The 20,633-nt window shown below is 40.3% G+C and overlaps 4 protein-coding genes across 6 annotated transcripts; 2 read left to right on the top strand and 2 right to left on the bottom strand.

Moving 5' to 3' along the window:
- Positions 1-72: 72 nt before the first annotated feature.
- Positions 73-5,181, top strand: prpf31 (PRP31 pre-mRNA processing factor 31 homolog (yeast)). The gene is made up of 14 exons (XM_046400169.1): positions 73-236; positions 1,175-1,390; positions 1,470-1,530; positions 1,685-1,768; positions 1,861-1,958; positions 2,382-2,488; positions 2,624-2,793; positions 2,892-3,049; positions 3,152-3,241; positions 3,521-3,648; positions 3,797-3,869; positions 4,485-4,613; positions 4,706-4,804; positions 4,894-5,181. The coding sequence occupies exons 2-14, from the start codon at positions 1,175-1,177 to the stop codon at positions 5,005-5,007; spliced, it is 1,527 nt and encodes a 508-aa protein (XP_046256125.1). The 5' UTR covers positions 73-236; the 3' UTR covers positions 5,008-5,181.
- A 1,181-nt stretch (positions 5,182-6,362) lies between these two features.
- On the bottom strand, positions 6,363-14,626 carry cnot3a (CCR4-NOT transcription complex, subunit 3a). Of its 2 annotated transcripts, XM_046400165.1 has the most exons (18): positions 14,470-14,626; positions 13,772-13,842; positions 13,568-13,635; positions 13,398-13,472; positions 13,202-13,291; positions 12,963-13,091; positions 12,658-12,753; positions 12,029-12,248; positions 11,793-11,926; positions 11,520-11,576; positions 10,305-11,220; positions 10,092-10,197; positions 9,824-9,965; positions 9,015-9,114; positions 8,429-8,627; positions 7,575-7,707; positions 7,327-7,452; positions 6,363-7,216 (listed from the first exon to the last, which is right to left on the bottom strand). In XM_046400165.1, exons 2-18 carry the CDS (start codon positions 13,794-13,796, stop codon positions 7,118-7,120), a joined length of 2,715 nt encoding a protein of 904 aa, XP_046256121.1. In that variant the 5' UTR covers positions 13,797-13,842; positions 14,470-14,626; the 3' UTR covers positions 6,363-7,117. The 2 variants fall into 2 exon arrangements, with proteins under 2 accessions (XP_046256121.1, XP_046256123.1); XM_046400167.1 differs by lacking the exon at positions 11,520-11,576.
- Positions 14,627-14,943: 317 nt separating this feature from the next.
- On the bottom strand, positions 14,944-18,759 carry tfpt (TCF3 (E2A) fusion partner). 2 transcript variants are annotated; one of them, XM_046400175.1, is made up of 7 exons: positions 18,506-18,759; positions 17,760-17,861; positions 16,834-16,956; positions 16,461-16,531; positions 16,310-16,379; positions 16,031-16,189; positions 14,944-15,658 (listed from the first exon to the last, which is right to left on the bottom strand). In XM_046400175.1, the coding sequence occupies exons 2-7, from the start codon at positions 17,859-17,861 to the stop codon at positions 15,584-15,586; spliced, it is 600 nt and encodes a 199-aa protein (XP_046256131.1). In that variant the 5' UTR covers positions 18,506-18,759; the 3' UTR covers positions 14,944-15,583. The 2 variants fall into 2 exon arrangements, with proteins under 2 accessions (XP_046256131.1, XP_046256132.1); XM_046400176.1 differs by having other exon boundaries at positions 17,760-17,875; positions 18,506-18,758.
- Positions 18,760-18,771: 12 nt separating this feature from the next.
- On the top strand, positions 18,772-20,189 carry ndufa3 (NADH:ubiquinone oxidoreductase subunit A3). Its single transcript, XM_046400178.1, has 4 exons — positions 18,772-18,852; positions 19,099-19,173; positions 19,788-19,865; positions 20,000-20,189. Exons 1-4 carry the CDS (start codon positions 18,846-18,848, stop codon positions 20,089-20,091), a joined length of 252 nt encoding a protein of 83 aa, XP_046256134.1. The 5' UTR covers positions 18,772-18,845; the 3' UTR covers positions 20,092-20,189.
- The last annotated feature ends 444 nt before the right edge of the window (positions 20,190-20,633 follow it).

Here is a 20,633-nt window from a genome sequence, read left to right as displayed (position 1 = left end):
TCGTATCGTTTTGTATTCGTAAAGGGATACCTGTTTTGACCCAATTTCCCAGAAAGCCGTTCGAAGGTCGTTACGTATTTAGTCTGCGACAAACGCTACAGCAGCTATAGTTGGCCGCGGGTTGACGACGAAAACATCATATTAAGACTCGGTTTACCTTAATACAGAAAACCCCGAAACCTCTGTAAGACACATTTGTCTTCGTCTCTCGTGGTGACCGGAATTTGAACTTAGAGGTAAGCTTATGATGCTTAAAAAGCGTTTGGTAACCGTACTGGTTTCGTTTAGCCAACGTTTGCTAACGCTAGCTAGCTAGGTAGTATAAACTATACGCGACATTAAACATTTTTTCTTAATTCAGCATATTCAGTCTTTGTTTGGCGCATAATTTATCCGTTTATTGCTGTTGTTTCAGAGTCTGAACAGTGCTGTGTTAAGCTGTATCTGTTTTGTTTTTTGAAATTAACCCCACTTTCAGTAAGTTACACATGACTTGGGGTCAACAAATCCCATCTGAGGATTTTGTGGCTTTTGTAGTGCAATAGCTAACGATTATTCATATTAAGGTCTGGTATTTACCCATTAAACTGACCGATATTTGTGTTGTAAAATGCACGAATTGACAAACATCTTTGCCAAATGTAGAAAAGAGCGTAAGTGGTTTATTTAAATTGCTTGTTCATTGTTCATATTATAATGAAAGCCGTGAAAAGAAACAGTAAAACTAACAGAAATGTGCCTTTTTTCTATCTGTGGCATTTTCCATATTCTTTAATTACATTCATGTCACTTTAACCTTCTTGTGATTCCTCAGATTTACTTCCATGTCTGCTTTGATGCTTTTATAAAATGTGTTATTTAAGCTGTTGGTCGTGGTCTCTTAGAGCAGATCAGCAATGTGAATGGGACAATAACTTTTTATTTCACTCAGCTATAACTGAGAGAAAAGAAAATTTTACTACGAAGACCAGAAAGACAGCATTTGGGTTTCATGGCTGTGTGATGTTCAGAAACTTTAGATGAAGTGCAGCTGTTGTCATGGATATTACATTAGAAAAACGAAGATTGTTCTATAGTGGTCACGCTGTGGTAAAGTCGGTAACGCTCAAGACCCTCAGTGGTCCTTGGGATCCCAGCTGGCTGATGTCCTCAAGCTATGTGCTGGTGATTATAGATGTCCCTGGCGGATGAGCTCCTGGCTGACCTGGAGGAGGCTGGAGATGAGGGAGAGGACGGGTTGTATCCAGAGGGGGAGGAAGGAGAGAGTGATGGAGAGGCATCGCAAGGAAGAGCTGAAGGGGGGCTGGAGGACATCCCAGAAGAGATGGAGGTGGACTACAGTAAAGCTGAGAGTGTTGCATCAATCGCCAAGCTCCGCAATAGCAAACAGGTGAGTTGCATCTTATGAGAGTGTTACACAGTCTGACGTTTATGGTAGTGTGTCTTAACTAAATCTCTTTTGTCTGTAGTTTTCAGAGATTATGGACAAAATTTCAGGGTATATTGGAAAGCAGCGCAAGAACTCAGAGGGTGAGTGTGATCCTTTTGCGTGTTTCACATTGTGTGTTTGTCAGTATTTTGTAAGTTTGAGACCAATTTTTATTTTAGGTGAAAGTTAATAAAAAATCAGAATAAATTTGCTATGATTTTTTTTTTTTCTTTTTGGTCTTTTTTTCCCTTTTAGTCTCGGGTCCAGTTGAGGCTGATCCAGAATACCGACTGATTGTAGCAGCCAATAATCTCACAGTAGAGATTGACAATGAACTCAGTGAGTTGGCTATTCTTGGTTTTGTTAAAAATATAAAGGGTTTAATGTTTTTCTGAGTTTTCTGATGTTTTTTTCTTTCTTCTCGGTTTCAGATATTATTCACAAGTTTACTCGAGACAAGTACTCTAAGAGGTTCCCTGAGCTTGAGTCTCTGGTGCCAGATTCTCTTGATTACATTCGCACAGTCAAGGTGAGATGAGGTGAAATGTTTGTACCAAGACCCCATTTCAAAATGACAGTAAGGAGCCCAGAGTTGCTATTTGTGCACTATTTATAATTTGTACAGAGTACAATTACTGCACAGGGACAGTAATAAATTACATTTTTTGTAAATATATTTATGGGTTATTTAAACAAATGTTAGTAAGTCTGTGGTTCGGAGTTACAGTCACCTTTTTCATAGCAAAGCAGTTTCAGTTTGTGCTATCTTTCATATTAAAGATGCTACACTGCTTAACCCAATGGGTTATTGTGATGATTTAAAGTTTATTTTAATAATTTTTACACCCCCACAAATGTTCCTCAATGGTTTTATCTTTTATCAAAAAATTCCTGTTACCTTCTGTTATTTAGTTTGAGCATCATATATCCTACATTTGTGTTTTCTGCTCAGGAATTGGGAAACAATCTGGAGAAGTGCAAGAACAATGAAACTCTGCAGCAAATCCTCACCAACGCCACCATCATGGTGGTCAGTGTCACAGCTTCGACCACACAGGGGTTAGTTGGCAGATCTTGTCGCATATCGATTTTTAAATTTTTAAAATTCTTTTTATTTTTTCTTTCTCTCTCCACACAACTGCATCCTCATTGTCACCATGAGACTTGTTAAGGTTTATGTTTTCGTGGTTGTAGGTCACTGCTAAGTGAAGATGAATTGAAGCAGCTGGAGGAGGCGTGTGATATGGCTCTGGAGCTGAACCAGTCCAAACACAAGATATATGAATATGTAGAGTCCAGGATGTCTTTCATTGCCCCAAATCTGTCCATCATTGTTGGAGCGTCAACAGCAGCCAAGATCATGGGTGAGAGATGGAAGAAAGGATCAACTTTTAACTTTTTAAATACATTGAGATTACAACTGGAGCCTTTTTTTTTCTCTTTTTCCCTTTCTGGTCTGCAGGTATTGCTGGTGGCCTCACTAACCTCTCAAAGATGCCCGCCTGTAACCTCATGCTGCTGGGAGCCCAGAGAAGAACCCTGTCTGGCTTCAGCAGCACCTCCCTGCTGCCCCACACTGGATTCATCTACCACTGTGATGTTGTGCAGTCACTACCACCTGTCAGTAAATATAATACCATAATCACACATTGCAGTGTTTTGTGCTTTTAACTCACCACAGGGACCTTGTACCTAATACTGGTCTTCCATTTTTGTCTTAAGGACCTCAGGAGGAAGGCGGCTCGTCTGGTGGCTGCAAAGTGCACTCTGGCTAGCCGAGTGGACAGTTTCCATGAGAGTTCGGATGGCAAGGTGACGGTCCAAATGTAGCACATGCACATGAATGCCGAACTTTGATTAGCTGTACAAACAGGACTCTTGTCTTCATTAACATATAAAAAGAACCAGCATTTTACAAATATCTTCCTTCAAGTTGAAATTACACCTCCCTGTAACTATCAGTAATTGATTTGTTGTATTTTTAGTATTGCATGCCTCTGTATTAAAGAAAAAATTTAATTCCTTTCTGACCCCTGGTGGTAACTGTTTTTTGGTTTTTTTTTTTGTTTGTTTTGTTTTGTTTTTTTGCAGGTTGGCTATGAACTTAAGGAAGAAATAGAGAGGAAGTTTGATAAATGGCAGGAGCCTCCACCAGTGAAGCAGGTCAAACCGCTACCAGCCCCACTGGATGGACAGAGGAAGAAGAGAGGAGGAAGAAGGTACAGAATCTGTCAGCTGCTTTTTAGAGTAAATCTAGAGCAAAACGAGAGCAAGGGGCAAGAGACAGCTGCATGTATAAGCACAACGAGGATGTTACATAAGTTTTCTATATATGCACCAACACCACTCTTTTCTTTTTATCTGAAGGTATCGAAAGATGAAGGAGCGTCTCGGGCTGACAGAGATCAGGAAACATGCCAACAGGATGACCTTCGCTGAGGTCAGTAGATATTTTCTATCTTACGTTCTGTATCTCTCAGCTTGTTCAACCATGCTTACTTCAATTTACCCCTGCGTTGTTCGTTTTCCTGCAGTATGTTCTATATTTATTCTTTTGTTTGTCACCTGTATGAACGTATTTTCTGTTACGTCTCATATGTGGGCAATGTGCAAGAGATGAAAGTAGTTCCAGTACACATATATCAAATATACAGGAACCTACACTGATGATGAACCAAGATGCTCTCTCCTTCCAGAGCATCTAAATATAAACGCACACAAACACCTCACACAAGCCTCGTGTTGCTCACCTCAGTTCCTGTGGTTGGCTGTTGTAACTCCTGAGAGGATGAGGGCTGAAGCTAAAGCAGCTTCTGACTTCACTTTGGGTTCTGGGAAATGAGCATTTTTCACTGCTTTTGACGTTTACAGACTAAACAGTCAGTTCACTGTGAAAGTAATCTGCTTTAATTGATGATGAAAATACCTTTAGTGGCAGACTTGGAGGATAATGTAAAAAAATATTCTGTGTGTTTATTCAAGACTAGACTTTTTTTTTTTTTTTTTTTTTTTTTTAAACCAAGAAGTGAAAGTTTAAGCTTTTCTGATGTTGCAGATTGAAGATGATGCATATCAGGAGGATCTGGGCTTCAGTCTTGGTCAGCTGGGGAAGAGCGGCAGCGGCCGCGTCAGGCAGGCTCAGGTCAACGAGGCCACCAAGGCCAGAATCTCCAAATCCCTCCAGGTAAACTCATTCACGGCTCATTTCCACTCCAGCATTGACTAATAGATTATCTTCAGCCTCTTAAGTGTAATTTTTTTTGCTGTACACAACAGAGGACGCTGCAGAAGCAAAGCATGACGTACGGAGGAAAGTCAACAGTCAGAGATCGCTCTTCAGGAACGAGCTCCAGTGTAGCTTTCACTCCTCTGCAGGTAAAAAGAAGTAAACATCCTCCTTGATTTGATGTCTCCTGAGTACTATGAAGGTTCATCTTAGTAAACCATTATGCTCTCGTCTGCAGGGGCTGGAGATCGTGAACCCACAGGCTGCAGAGAAGAAGGTGGCTGAAGCCAACCAGAAATACTTTTCTAACATGGCCGAGTTCCTCAAAGTCAAGAAGGAAGCTAAGATGTGAACACACTCACACATCACCATCCCGCACATGGACAATTGCACTCAACACTGCAGTGGTATTATATTTTTACATTTGTCTTGCGTTGTGCTTTGTCCTTTGTTTTTTTTTTTTTGTTTTTTGTTTTTTTTTTTCTAAATTTTATGATTTTTGCCATTTTAATAAAATATGTGAAGATGTCACAAAATGTCCGGTTTTCCTTAGAGAAGGAAAATGTGTTGTTACGACCCAAGTGTTATAGGCATTTAAGTGATGTCCTTAGTAATCTACAAATGTATATCAAGTGTTCACTCAGAGTTGATACTTTGCCACCTTTTTAAATTTTAATGTTTTTATAAAAATCAAAACATTCATGCATCTATTAGTGGAAAATAAGTGAATTCATATTCCCATGTAGGAATGACAGGACCTTACACTGACTTGTAATTTCTTAAAAGTATTTATTGAAATTTTACAATCCTGTTATAACCCCATTTTATGACATCTCCCATGCAGAATTGTGAAGAGAAAAAAAAATTGTAAATACGTCTCGAAATTCACATTTTAGCAATTTCGTAACTGACCTTCCCTTTCTGAAAACTTTAAAAGCCCAAAAAATAGAATCTATAAAAGGCAAATCTCTCATAGCTTTGCTGTTTTCTCCCCCCACCTCACATCCTTTAGCCTCTCCTTCCCCTCCCCAAAAAAGCCTGAAAACTAATCACACAAAACAGAAAATTTCAAATACAGTACAGGTCAGGTTTCATGGTGGTTTAAATGGAAAGATCCGATTGTGTTACACTCCCCATTCAAACCACCAGGAAAAATTGAGATCTGTCCCACCGTATTCGGAACCAGATTAAATCTTATTGTTCTTCAGTGTAACACATGAACAACCACAGCAGATGAGACATTTCTTGCTCGTCCCATGAATTAAATGAAATTTAGGATTTCTGTGTCTTCACTCTACATGTAAACAGTTTATCAGTGCACATTCACTGTATAGGGTTTCCACTCCAAATATCAGGTGGTAAATTGGACACAGTGGATTTTAGGATGAGAAGGAACTAACATCAACGGAACAGAACAAAACTTTAACTAAAAGGTGGATGGGGGGTTGACTCAAACCAAACTCAGATTCATTATCTTACACTATCCGTGTATTTTGAGTGTAATTTAAGAGGTGATTCGGGCACAGATACATTCACTATGCTCAGCGTGGCCTTTCACGCTGAGGATGATGAGAATTCCTCTGTGGCATAAGAATCAAACATCAAATAGATTAATGTCTCAAACCCTATTTTGGAGATTTATTTTTACAAGTTTATTAATTTGTCACAAACATGAATGTGCCATAATAATGCATTTTCTTTGACAGGTTAACTTAAAAACATTTTATTTGTAAAGAGAGGGAGTCAGAGACCAGTTCAATTGCATAGCAATTTAATCCATGTCCAATAAGGACTCTTTCCCTGTCACAGGGAGAGGCCCTGTGGTCACTCAATCAGCGTTTTAATTGACCAAGACAATATCAATAAAACTATTGATAAACGCTCACTATCTCTAATAGTGACCATATTCAACAGGCATCAAAAGGTCTTAAAAGAAGCCAGTCCTACACACCATGACTAAATGTCCACTGTACCTCCCCAGTCTAAACCACCAAATTACAGTAAATACAAGAAGGGCAGTTTACTCCACAATCAAATCCGATGTTTGTTTTGTGTCAAGTCAAAGGCTTCCAGGCTCATGTTGGGTAGTTGGTACAGAGAATCTTGTTGAAACGGAAAAAGAAAACAAAACATGAGAAACATGCATGGGGTAGGCTTTCCTAATGCCACATACTGAGTGTGCACAAAGACAGGCACAAACGCAGATCTCTAATGAGGGCCCTCCCAGCTCGTGCAGCATGATGCGTTTGATCAGGCCCATGGGGCATTTTTGTCAAAAGCAACACGCTGCATGAGGAGCAAGGGCTTCACGCTGAGATGCAACCTATACAGACACCAGTCTCCATTTTAGGAGAGGGTTTCTACTACACATCACAATCTCTATCCACAGTTTGAAGTTCAGTCTCGGAATGTCAACAGCAGCACGTTTTGTCTCTCTCTGTCCTTTCGCGTCCCTCTGTACATCACTGCAGGTCTCGGTCTTCAAGGTACCTGTACTCGAAGGTGAATCCCTCCTTCTTCCTCTGGCCCCATTTCTCATAGTCAAAGTAGATGTAAGTGCCCTGGAGGAATGGCAGAGTGAAGAGAGAGAACAATCATTCAAAAGCTCAAACCCACAAGTCCTCACACCAGTTTACATCTCAAAGGGAAAACATGAACTGTGGGCCTGCACCTGTTCAAACTCATCAGTGATAGTCTTGGGCTCCTCGTGTCTCTGGAACCACATCATGTACTTGGTGTGAAACCTCCATGACTGTTTCTTCAGAGCCTTGGCAGACAGATACTGAGCCTTGGTGCCCTGAGAGAGGAAGGATAAATGCGCCATTAAGCCTTACTTTAATACATCACTGGGAGATGAACAGCAAGGATAACAGAGAGTAAATATGGAGTGTGTGGGTTGAATCTAAGCATGATTTTTACCTCCAGGTAGTAGAAGATGAAAAAGAGTGTTTCTGTGGACAGTCTCTGGTAGAACTCTATCGAGTCAGAGTGGTGCGGCGGTATCTGGTGATGGAAGGGCAAGGTGGGACACGGATTCCTCATCAGGTATTGCCTTCAGGACAAAAGCAAAGACAGTTTTAAATCCACCGCAACAACAATTATTCAAATAAGGGGTTCACTAATGAAATAAAGACCATCACATGCACCAACATCAAGACCCAACTAGATCCAAGCATGCATCCATGTCCAGCCATAAAAAATAAATACTGTTAGGGTATTTCCTTTTAGGGACAAGGCTATTATTCTAGATTTTGTTATTTCCTACAAATTCTGCAAAAAAACAAAAACCAACATATTAGCTGTCTATGATGTATAAAATCTTTCCCCTTTCTCTACCATCTGTTCTTTTCATTCCTTCTTACTGAAGACATGAAACTTAAATCAGTCACATCCATACATTTTTATGCTGAAGAAAAGGATAAGTGGTCTAAATGCTAATTTTTGAAGAGTTGTTACTGAAACAGGACAACAATGGAGCTCTACAGCAGAAATCATAAGCTACATTGATACTGCAATAATAAAACATGCAGTATATCACCAGTCTTTCCTTTAAAAAGGTTGTAACAGATGTACTCATGTAATAGGCTTTCGGCTGTTTAGGAGTCCTAATGATACAAAGTAAAAATTACAACATGATGTGTTCCTATTTTGAGAAATAATTATCAAATTATTACTATAAACTTATCAAAGTACACTTGTTACATTACAATAAAACAGATTTAAAGCCCGGCATAGCATTTTTGCATTTCTCATATCCTAAAAATCCCCCTCACCTGATCCTCTCAGAGTCAGAGGGGTGTGGCATGTGTGTCCATGCAGACTCCTGCATGGCCTGCTGGTAGAGCTGGTCTTTGGGGAGAGGGGTGGGACCGAGTGGACAGACCCCGAGCGAGGGGGGAATGCTGACCTCCGACACGGACGGCTGAGGGGCGGCAGGTGTGCCGGGTGCTGCAGAGGAACCCGAAAAGATATCTACAGGAGAAACAAAAACGTGGAGCATTGAGTCAATGGCACAAATACTGTAGACTCTAAATAAGAAGTTAAAAAATAAAACAAAGGTCATCCCGCTGTGTTTAGTGTGTTTACTTGTCTTGTTATTGATAAATAGACACTTGGGATGAGTTGCCTAACTGATGAAGAGTTTCAGGGGTTTACAGTCATTTTGATTTTTAACCCTATTTACTACGAGCGACTGGAAACAATGTCAGTATCATCTACAACTACAGTTATTACCAGAAAAATCCTTATCTGTTTATTCCAAATGTCATGTCATTGCAAGTCATCTCCTGTTCAGTAATTAGTCAGAGAGCCGATTATTCTTAAGTGTGTTAATGTAGAAAAATGTCAGACCGTTCCGACCTCTTTCTGTCAGGTGCAGATTGGGAATCTCTCCGTCCAGACCTGATCCCAGTGCTGCTCTCTCAGCCATCGCCTTCAGAGAACTGAGAGGCTCAGGAGCCTGAGGATGATTAAGTACAATTAAGTTGGGAAGAGAGGAAAACCTTAAGTTATGGGAGCATTAAGGGCGTCAAACAAACAAAAAACAACTGTCAGCTCCAAGTTTGGGAAAAGCACCCAATGCCTGGAATTAGGCACCCACAGCCAGCAACATTCATAATCAATGACGTGTTTAAGATTCACTGAGCAACGTATTCAGAGGAGACAAAAATCAGTAACTTGTCTAAATAAAGATGTTTTCTGGCACAGGTAGCATATGTTAACAGATTGTCCTACACTCTATACTGCTAGAATCCAACGCTGCCTTCTCCATAGTGTTGGCAGTGAGGAGAAGTAAAATTAGATGTTAGCTTTATTAAGTCCAAATATATCTTGGCATGACGTTTTTGTCCAAATGTATCATTTGGTGAGAGGTTCGTGTGAAGCTGGGGATATTTTAATGTTATTTACAACTGAGCACATGAACGTTCTGCAGTCATGAAGCTACCAAAAGTGCCTAAAATCTACCAATGTCAGCATAGTCATTTGATAATATGAAAATAACACATTATGGCTACTCAATCACGCAGCGCCCCCCCCTTTTCTATACCGCTTCTATACTGAAGGACCCAGACCGGGATTCAAACCTGGAATCCTATGATGCAACAGCACCAAACCCCTTGTGAAAAGGTTCTATCTCAGCTTTAAGCTAACATGCTATGGTGCCTCACCTTGAGGCTCTCAGAGGCCTGCGTGTAGGAGTGGGGCCCATTGAGAAGACTCCCTCCTCCAGGTGTGCTGTCTGAGAACGACGGGGATGGAGAGCTGGGTGGCAAGGTGATGGAGCTGATTAAACTGGGACCATTGTCCATCCTGCACCGAGTAGAGTGAAAACAGGGTAAGTGAGTGAGAAAGAGAAGTGAACAACTATCATGTAAACAATAAGTGGAAGTGTGCCGAGTTTAGACACTGGGATCAAGCAGAGAACAAACTACTTACGGCTGACTAGTTGAGGAACTGAGAGATGAAGGTTGGCTGCTTTGTGACTGGCTCGGTGTGCTTAGAGCTGATTCTGTGGAGCTCTCTGCCACTACGGCACTGTAACCTGTGGGCAGGTGAGGGAAAAGTTATAAAACAAACAGTGTAAAGAGAAGACAATGTCAACTTAAACAGACAAGGGCCACAAAAGCCAAGCATGAAAAGTTAACATACTTGTGCTTCCATTTTGCTTCAGTCCACTGGGTGGTCTAGCAGGAGCAGCATTCACCCCTACTCCTCCAACCACTCCAACATTCCCTCCATTGCCTCCCATCATGCCAACTACGCCAGGTGTAGTGCTGACAGAACTTGGGGGCACCTGAGACGCACTGGGAGCTACGTTTTGCCCAGGAACCAGACCTAGAATACTCCCACTCAAAGAGCTGTGGGCCGGGCTGGAACCTAGCAAACCGAGCCCTGTCCCCGCCCCGTTGGTGGTGACTCCACTGGAGCCAGAGGTGGGGATGGAAGTGCTGCTCTCTGCTGAAATGCTGGACTGGGTGGTGCTGTTCAGACCCAAACCTCCTGATGCTGCTGCCTGAGCGTAAGGGGCAGGTGTGGAGCCCGAAATGAGCCCTGCCATTGTGTTCAACGGAGTGGGGTGGCCACCCAGGCCTAAACCAACCATTTGGTTTGCACTGCTGGTTCCCGTCATGCCAACTTTGCTCAATCCCAGTCCCAACCCAAGTCCCAAACTGGATGCCGGAGTGGGCCCAGATGTGGGCTGAGAGTTGGGAGCTGATGAAATGGGTGTGCTGGGCGTGGGGACAGATGAGGCAGTTGAGGCTGGAAGAAGAGGGTTGCTGGGTGGGCTGGGGGTGCTGTTTGAAGGGACAGGAGGTTTTGTCTGAGGTGGCTGCTGCTGCTGTTGTTGTTGTGGTTGGTTTGGAGGCTGTTGTTGTACAGGTTGATGCTGATGTTGCTGTACCGCACTGCTGAAGCTCCCTATCAGACTGCTGCTCGTGGGAACTGCAGACATGCCTCCGACTACGCTCGCCATGGACACAAGGGAGGAGGACGAGGAGGACCCAGAAGTGGTAGAGGACGAGAAGGAAGATAGCAGGGATGGTGTGCCATTCTTCACAGGTGACTGAAAATAACAAGGCACCAGAAAATGCATTTTATACAAAACTGTCCTGATGACAACCACATCTGTACAAAGTGTATGAGAAGCAAAGTTAACTGTGAGCTATTGACGCCCATATATGCAGGAGATGGGATAAACTAAATCAGAAGTCTCCAACCATGGTCCCACAGAGAAAGAGCACATTCACTTCGGTGCCTGAGGGGTCAAAACCATTCAGCCACCTTGATTCTCCAGGACCAAGGATGAAGAGTGCTGCACTAAACTGTTCATCTACTGGCACAGCACAGATGAGAGCCTCTCACCTGACTAACTTCACTGTCTGTCGACCGTCCCCTTTTCTTATCGTCCTCTGAGTTCTCCTATAGGAGGAGATACCTTGATATGACAATCCACTTTTGAAATGTTGTTTCAGCAAACGAGTCAATGGATTATAACACAAGAGTGTCTCGTAGAGAGGGTTAACTCAGTACAAACAAAGAAAGGAATATGTGCAAAATTGTGTCAGCATGTATGTTTTCTAGCAAGCATCAATTTGACACACTGACCCAAGTTTTGGAACAAAGATAAGAACTTACAGCAGTGCAAGTGGCTGGGGATGGAGGGATGGGTGAAGAGGAGGTGGTGGAAGTGGGAGTGCTGCTGGAGTGGAGATACATCTCATCTTCCACATTACCCTGACCTGACGGAGAAGTTGCAACTAATGCTGCAGCTGCAAGACAAAGGCAGGACAAGATGGAAACAAGTGAGGTGTCATTTTAACCTAAACGATGTCTGCTGAAATGAATGAAAGCATCATCCAACAATAACTCACGGATGTCTTCCAGGTCTAAATCGTCATACAGGAACTCATTTTCCTCAAAGTCCGGGTCTTGCGAGGAATCAATGTAATATTCAACATCATCTTTGATCTTCTGTATTGCATCCACTGCTATTGAGTCATTGTCCAGCATTCGTAAAATGGTCTCCAACATCCGAATGTGGAATCTATGCCGTTCAATCAACCGCTTGAGCTCTTCAATACGATCTTGCTTCTATATGACAGACAGAAGACAAGCTTGTGTTTAATGGCAAAGGATTCAGCCAAACTTTAATCAGACTACACTACGATAAACATATTATTTATCAGACAAAATGTAGCTTAAGTTAAACATTTTTTTTTTTAATTACCACAGATGTACATGGGGATCTGTTGTACAAGAATATCGTGGAGTGTGCTGATAACAAGTGATTTGATTTTAAAATAATTTTTAAAATCCACCTATGCAGAAATTAATGGCGTATTGCTTTGATTTTAGCATCTTTCTTAAAAATGCTGCGGTGAAAGAACAAGAGTGTAATGACAGATGTAGCCGATGTATTACAACGAAGTAAAATAAGGAAAAAATTGAAACTTTTCCGTTTTAAAAAAAACCCTTTGTGGCCATGTGAGTATCGACTTACCTCTTTATCCCCCTTCTTTTTTCTCGTTTGAACTGAAAGAGATTCCACCTCACTTTCAAACTGATCCACCTGCATATTTAGAGTGTCTATCGTATTCTGCAGGTGAAGAAGTGGTCAGAAAAAAGAAACATTAATGGATTTGATCGGACTTTCTTTCTAAACAGAATCTGATTAAACTATCTTCATTAACTGTTAGTTGCTGAGTTCTTGATGGCTCTTTACAAATCCCTGAAATTTTTTCACATTTTCATTCTTATGATCTACACTCCAATGTGACACAGGTATCATATAAAGGGATATATTACTGTTAGCCACTGTCCCGTTTCCTCCTTTTCCCTCTGAGCTGGATCCACTTTCTGAGCGAGCCCCAAGCCTTCTTTAGAGTAGGCTTTTGTTTTCGTTTCCCGTTCTACAACCTTGAACCGCTCCATTTGCTAAGGAAAGAAAAATTACACAAGTCTTGTTATGTGCACTGTTGTGATGAGATGAGAATACTTTACAGACACAACAATAGTATAACTCAGGAAATTAAGGAGAAAAATACCGTCTCTATAAGTTTGCGGTTCTCGACTAGCTGCCTTTTGTCTTTGATCTCGTTTGAGGCCACCCATGTTTTTATCTGATCTCTCAATCGCTGGGAAGACACACAGTGAAAGTATTGAACCACAACATCAATTTCAGATATTCACTGTAGATCAAGATAGGAGACAACATGAAAAAACTTGAGTTTGGTAACTTACCTGTAGTTTTTTAATCTCTTTTTTGAGGTCAGCCTCATATTTTTCCTTCTGGTTTGCATTGGCTGCATTGTGAAGCTAAAATGAGGACAAATAAATGAGACATTTCATGTTTCAATGCTTTTTTTTTTTTTAAAATAGAGTATCAAAGATCTCCCGCAAAGACCTCTTACCTTCTGCCAAATGTCTTCAAACTGTTCAACACCTTCAGCTACTTTTTTCAAACATCTATCGATCTCACCTGTGGAGACAAAAAGATGTGGTCCAACATCACTCTACAAGAATCCATGCAACACCAAAAGTTCTGGGTGGCTGTGCTAGAAAGGCTCGACACTGTGATGAATTTTCCGCAACATTAGTTTCAACAAGAGCCTTACCTTGAAGTTTTCTCTTGTCAGCCATGGCTCTGACTACGACAATGTCCACATTCCGTCTGTCACAAAGTTAGCTATATACAGAAAACAAAACGTGTATCAATGTATCGTTCAGGAATCAGCACATCGGATTGTTGCGAGGGGAACTGACGTTAACTCCAAACAGATAGCCAGTTAACGTTAGCTGCACGAATAACATCATATCTTCTGAATTTAAAGACATTACATACAAGTACTTTTATGTGACCGTTTGTCGGTCGTTGCATTTTCGTAAACGTAGCTGATCTTGCTATTAACAATATGACTGACACGGTTGTCAGCTAAAATTAGCCACCTAGCCTGCTAACATTACTGAGCTAACGTTAATACTAGCCAGTTTCTTAGCTCGTCCACCTCGTTCGGTTACTAACTAGCCCGCTTCAAAACAAGCACCACAGAGCATGTTGATGGATATATGTCATATTCATGCATCATTATTATGGGGCCCAGTAAAGCTTTTATATGGTGTTTTTGCGTTGTGAAAGGCACAATATATCAGAATCGTTCTAATCGTTAACCTGCAAGCTAATGTAGCTAAATGTCTGACTAGCTAATGCATAAAATGCTAGCTGGCAGCTTAGCTAGCCAGCTAGCCAAATTAAGGAAAAAGGGAAATTGGGTCAACCCGACGATCTAAATTTATACTTGTTTACGACATTTACCTAGGGTATTGGCTTTCGTTTGTCTTTTTTCAAATAGAGCCAAAACTAATTCCAGAAAGTCTTCTTTACTTCCAAATTGTGTTTTCTTTTCGACAAGCTGGCTCACTGTAGTGTAGCTGAAGATGGACGGTAGCTAAAATCCTACCTCCGCGTTTGGGACCCGCCCTAAATCTAATCTACGAGATCTGATTGGACCGAAGTCATGCCCGTCACCGAGACACATCCGCTGGAACGATACAAAACCAAAACTGCATCCGAAGTCAGACATTCTTAATATTTCTTTCGTTTAACTTTATTACCCTTAAACTCGCTGTATGGATAATGTCACATATGTTTACTAAAGTATATGTAGTTTCACATTCATTTATTCGTGGTGACAAGAAACCTCAAGAAAAGTACGTCAATGAGAACTTATGAAACTCCATCCTCTGTTGAAGATTTTTTTTGTTTTTTTTGTCAAATTAAAGAAATGAATGACACACACACTTTTTATTTCTACCTCAAAACTTAAACAACGTTTATAACTTGTGTATAGAAACAGAAAAAGCCACACATTGTATCAGTTGTTAAAGTTAAAATGTGATGTGATCTTAACTTTTTAAAATGTAAATACACAAGCTTTAAAACTTTAAAATAACAAAAAAAAATTGTCATAAATTGCAGTCTATGATACTTTAATACTAATCATGACTCTGCTTGCTGATATAAAATCATAAACCATGAAATCACTGATAGCATCCAGGAATATATAGTCAGCGCAATTAATAAGTCTCGTTTCCTCCCCCACAATAATTATATCTGGGTTGCCATGTATTTACCAAACAAAGTTGGCCATGACAGTGCACACAGTTTGCCACAATTATGTTTTGTTATGTTATCAACTCTTGTTACAAAATATTATGAAACAAAAATATATACAAAACAGGTGTATATACATTATGTACCAGGTGAATAACATTTCAGCTTCACTTCCTCATTCTCTCCGTTCACTATGTTCAAGTGAAAAGACAAACAGTGCAAAACCCGGCTGAACAGAAGCAGTATATCTACTGAACAGTGAAAGAAACTGGATGCTTCGTGCTTCTTCTTCATCATTTCCAGAACAGTGCAATGATCAGTGAGACAGAGAGGTTGGACTGGGAATTTCTCCAAACTGTGTCTCTGCCAACATTGACATGTCTGGTTCAGTCTGGGGGTAAAAAATAATTGGGAAACCAATTATTGCACAGTGTCAATTCAATATAATTCAAAAACACTTTATTTGTCCCCAGAGGTCAATTTAAAGGCAATCAGAGTAGTTACAGTAATCAAGAAACCAAAAGCTGTGCAATAAGGGATTAGTGTAACAAAGCAAGGAAAATATAAGTAATATATGTATGACGTACGTAATAAGTAATAATACAAATAATACAGTAAACAGTCAATATGTAAACAGTGGTTCCGCATTTAAAACCACACACTGATGCTTGCACAGCTTCACACACAGATTAACATGGGTTGTTAGAAACTGATGACTATATTTAATATACTTGAATGGACAGCAGCAGAGTTCTTCACATACCTGTTGATCTTTATCCTTTTCCTGCCTCGGAATTCGATGTCTCCTCTTCTTTGGTACAGCAGAGCGATGCAAAGCTGCAGATGAAGTGGAACCAGACACGCCGTTGAGCGGGTCATCCTCTACTCCTGCAGTATGATCTAAATGGACTCCAGGCTCATCCTGAAACAAGAACCGTTAAAAGTACATACTGACCAATTGCCCTGGGCTCCTCAGAGGACCTGAAGCTTCAGATTAACTGTGTGTATGTGTATATTAGGTCACCCTCCATTTAATTCTCACCTCTAGAACAATAGTGAGCTGGGCATTTCTATAGTCATCCCCATGTGCATCTAAAGTCTTCATGAGAAACCTGTAAGAGTAACACACTCTTCAGATGGGCCATCGAGTGGGGAACATCTCAGAAAATGTAAAGAAAAAGGAGCTACTGTACCTCCTCTCTTTCTTTAAGCGCCGTGTAATTCTTTGTACTTGGTGAAGGCGACCAAGAATCTTCTGATTAACCTAAAAAAACGCATTTGGAAGTGATTATAGGATGTGGAGGGAGGAACTGATTATATACCATCACTCTTGTTAAAGCCTCTGAAGTTCCTAGAATAATATCAGCAGATCTGGATGGAAATATATCAGAAATTCTTTTTGGTTTGGAATGAAAAGATAAGTACATACCTAGACATGATGTGAGAAATCAGGAACTAAAAGCCAATAAACCTAAATCTAACCTATAATCATATTTTTTTTCACATTTTACAAGCCACACAGGTAGGAACACACATGTATGCATGCATACGCAAGCTTGCACACACCTGTTCAATTTCTTTACATCTTCTGCTCAAAGCCAGATATTTCCTCTTATCAAGGGCTCTTCTCTCCTCATCCTCCTGTGCTGTACTCTCCAGCAGCTCATTCCCCCCTGGGCCCAGCTCCACCTGGAGAAAACAACCCCTCTTTCTGTTTTGTGTATGGCTGTCGGCATGTTTCAAATGGAACATATAAATCTATTTGCTTAATGTACAATGAAAAAACACATTATAAGTGTAAACTGCATGATAATGGCGTCATTGTGTACCTACTTTGATCTGAAATACCTGTATGTGTCATTACATACATAGAAAACCAATCAAACTCAGCAGATCTTTGCTCCACTAAGCTATATCAAATAATTTGAAAGTATCGTCTCTAGCAGAATTAGAAATATCTTTCACAACTAGAAAACATTATTATCATACATACATTTAAGTGAGATTCTGGCTGAAAGGTGTGACTGTAGCCTATATTTTTAAAGACAGGACTAAAACAGGGCCAAGAGGTGGTGTTAAAGCTGGTTACATTGGTGACTCAGTATTATGAGTAACAGCTATGTACAATGCCTGTCATTTCATTGCACTACTGTCATTTGCACTACTCTGTCATTTGCACAATACTGCAGTACTGTTTAAATAGCTTTATTCTGATGTTTATATCTTTTATTCTGATTGCTTTTTTTATATTTATATAGCGCTGTTTATATTTATTTGCATTAGGTATTTTGTTAGGTAATTGGGCTTATATCGGGACCGGGGAAACTAATTTTGTTCCACCTCATGTTTCTACATGTGTGAAATGACAATAAAGCTCCTTGAATCCTTGAATCCCTGAGTCATGGCCTTGTGGCACAGGGAGGACTGGCCAGGTGTTCCCCACTTACTGACATCAACATTACCATCATCATGACTATGGTCATTAACGTTACCTCTCCTGGTCCCAGCTCCACACCACCAGGCTCCAGCTCTGCCTCCAAAATGTGTCCTCCAAACAGAGGAGGCAAAGCCAAACCAGAGAAATCCTCCATCATCTGGAAGACAGATTCTGTGACTTTGTAAAAACCTTTTATGTAATAATTTATGCACAGATAGTGTAGGTCAAAATCACAAGGCCTCTGTCATTAAACTGAAAAAGTATAACAAATTGGTGATTATTTTAAGGAATTTATTTGTGAAATAACTTAATACTTTTGCCATTACTCCAGACCATGGCAACTTGGGACAATTTTAAAAGAATCAATATCAGAATCAGCTTTATGGAGCATGTACACACACACACACACATAGAAATATGACTCTGGGTCTTCAATGCTCTAAAAGAAAATCAGCACAGCACAGCACTTTTATGTAAATTCAAGCAGATGAAAAATAAACCTGTATATGAATATATCTTAAAACCAACAGTGACACACACTACACATGACATTCAAGTCAAAGACTGCTGAAATTAATGCTGAATAATTTGTGTTCTATCACACGTTACTATTTACATAAAGTGGGTGGTTATGTGCGGTATATAAATGTGTACATGTCTGTATCCAGTACACAACGCGCTTAAATTCATAACTGACAATGATGACGACGAAACAGAAATGTTTTAACGAGTAAATTAGAGTCCTATTCAAAATAATTGTTAGATACTAAGAAACGTGCTATCAGTCGACCCAGCACTTACATTTATGGGTGGTTATGGTCCAAAACGCTTTGCGGTCCGCTCGTAGCAGCTGTGCCCTGCGGTTTGAGAGCTCCACTTCAAACTGTCTGATATGGTCAGTCTGCTCTACAGACTACGTGTCTATTACAGTCAGGTTATCTAAGAGCGTCGATAAACATTATTCGATGTCCTAATTATACATATACTTGTCTGAAATCAAACATAAAACGACGGAGGCTCAATTCCTCTCTCATACTTGGTGACTAAAATGTTTTTGTGCGACGGGCGCAGAAATTACACGTAGTACACAGTTACTACATTTCCCGTGATCACCCACTCAGTTGAAACTACACAAGACAAAATGGCGGGTATGTGAGTATTTAGTTATCTCTTGTGCACGTACCTGGTCAAATAAACTCCAGATAACATTAATATGTCCTTTAAATGTTCGAAATTACGCTAAATATTTTTAGAGTTAGTTTTCAGACAATGATGTCCATTGTAAGTAAAACGAAAAACATGACCTTGGATGTGTTGCTAACGGTGGCTAACATTAGCTAACCATAGGTTGACTGTCAGTTTTGAAGGAGTTTAACCTTCCCTGTGTTTTTCAGGAGTCGCAGCGTTCTTGAAGAATGCGTGGAATAAGGAGCCCGTTATCGTGGTCTCCTGTGCTTTTGGACTGTTAGGTAAATATCCAGTCGTATACGCTTAGCTTTGTGAATGATACCAGGAGAGCTTTACATTGTTCAACGTGTACACTACTAGATATTCCCGTGCAATCGGATTGAACAGACATATTTATACTGCCTCAGTTTAATTTAATTTAATGGCCCTTTACTAAAGGGCCCTTAACTGGCCCTTTAAAATGACCATTGTTGTTTCCCCACTCGTTAAAATTCTCATTTCAAGATAATGTGGTTACCAGTGTTCTCCTCTCCATAAGCTTTGAGTCAGTTATAACCAAAAGCCACAGCGTGACATCAAACCCACCTGATAGCACATTATTATGTAATAATATAGAGGTGAATATGATAAGGTTGTTAAAAAAAGAAGATCAAAAGCACCTCAGAAGTTAATATTTTGAGGTGCTTTTGAGGTGTATAGAAAGTTTCGAGGGTAAGGCCCCTCAATGACCAAATGCTGCCTCTCAGTAATTTCTGTCAGCAGCAGGGTATGTCAGGGGTCTGCTGCGAACTTATGCAGAGCAAAGGAGCCACTAAATTGATTTCAACGGACCAATATGGACACAAGCGTGTTTAATATATTGCATTTAAAGTTAATTAAACCTCTCTTTCCTCAGGTTCTATTATTCCATTCGTCAGCCCCATCACAAAGTATTCAGCAATGATGAATTCAGCTGTGCCATACAACTACCCAGGTAAACACTGTTGCTCAGTGTTTTACAGCACGTTGTATTGGATTTTCTTTGAAAGTTCTGACTACTTCAGCCATTCACTTCAATGCCTGCATAATCAAATGTTAAAGCTTATTTTCCTTACTGTCCCAATGCAGTCCCTGTGCGGGATGATGGAAATATGCCTGATGTCCCCGCCCATCCGCGTGAACCAAAAGGAAACAACTTGGAGTGGTTCAAAAACCTATAACTTCACAGTCTCACAATCAACACTTGTGCTGTTCCTCTGGTCATACATGTCTGCGTATCTCCTCCACTTGTCTATTAAAAATTGTCTATTTAATTCTACATTTGTGTAATGTTGTTTAATACATTTGGACTGAATACGTGTTTTTCTATATTGTAGTATTAAATCAGCCTAACTGCCTGAATAGAACAAGGTTTAAGACCGTCCACCTGTCCAACAGTGTTTTTAGATTTGGACTTTGAATACTGTAACTTTAATTTGCTCCACTGAAGCTGTTTAGATTTGAACACAGAGCGAAAAACTTAAGTTTTAATTTTGTTCATACGCCTGTTAGACTGAATGTTAACATGTGAAACAAATCAGATTTTCCTGTGAGGAAAATAATAACCCAGTTTTAAGATTCCTGTTTGATTTTCCAGAGGAGATCAAGAGAGTTTTGAAACTAAGCTTCGACATAACTCTGATCCTTCAGAAAAGGCTTATAACCTGACAAAGCTGAAATCAGGTTAATACTGGTCAAAAATGAATTCCTTGTTTCATGCAAG

This window comes from Scatophagus argus, chromosome 9 (genome assembly GCF_020382885.2).
Source record: "Scatophagus argus isolate fScaArg1 chromosome 9, fScaArg1.pri, whole genome shotgun sequence".
Lineage (NCBI taxonomy): Eukaryota > Metazoa > Chordata > Actinopteri > Scatophagidae > Scatophagus > Scatophagus argus.
Note: the sequence above shows the minus strand (reverse complement) of the source record. Positions and strands in the feature narration are given on the sequence as shown.

What these genes read in the sequence shown, in the direction of transcription:
- cnot3a (XM_046400165.1), bottom strand. Translation starts at nt 13,796, where the DNA reads ATGGCTGACAAGAGAAAACTTCAAG. An exon ending in TTTAGACCTGGAAGACATCC is followed by an intron (nt 11,927 to 12,028) that starts GTGAGTTATTGT and finishes TTTGTCTTGCAG; the next exon opens with CTGCAGCATTAGTTGCAACT. An exon ending in TCTGCACCTGACAGAAAGAG is followed by an intron (nt 8,628 to 9,014) that starts GTCGGAACGGTC and finishes TTTCTCCTGTAG; the next exon opens with ATATCTTTTCGGGTTCCTCT.
- tfpt (XM_046400175.1), bottom strand. Translation starts at nt 17,861, where the DNA reads ATGATGGAGGATTTCTCTGGTTTGGCTTTGCCTCCTCTGTTTGGAGGA. An exon ending in CGCTTAAAGAAAGAGAGGAG is followed by an intron (nt 16,380 to 16,460) that starts GTACAGTAGCTC and finishes TTACTCTTACAG; the next exon opens with GTTTCTCATGAAGACTTTAG. An exon ending in AAAAGGATAAAGATCAACAG is followed by an intron (nt 15,659 to 16,030) that starts GTATGTGAAGAA and finishes TTTTACCCCCAG; the next exon opens with ACTGAACCAGACATGTCAAT.
- prpf31 (XM_046400169.1), top strand. Translation starts at nt 1,175, where the DNA reads ATGTCCCTGGCGGATGAGCTCCTGGCTGACCTGGAGGAGGCTGGAGAT. An exon ending in AGCTCCGCAATAGCAAACAG is followed by an intron (nt 1,391 to 1,469) that starts GTGAGTTGCATC and finishes TTTTGTCTGTAG; the next exon opens with TTTTCAGAGATTATGGACAA. An exon ending in TAGCTTTCACTCCTCTGCAG is followed by an intron (nt 4,805 to 4,893) that starts GTAAAAAGAAGT and finishes TCTCGTCTGCAG; the next exon opens with GGGCTGGAGATCGTGAACCC.
- ndufa3 (XM_046400178.1), top strand. An exon ending in CTGTGCTTTTGGACTGTTAG is followed by an intron (nt 19,174 to 19,787) that starts GTAAATATCCAG and finishes CTCTTTCCTCAG; the next exon opens with GTTCTATTATTCCATTCGTC. An exon ending in TGTGCCATACAACTACCCAG is followed by an intron (nt 19,866 to 19,999) that starts GTAAACACTGTT and finishes GTCCCAATGCAG; the next exon opens with TCCCTGTGCGGGATGATGGA.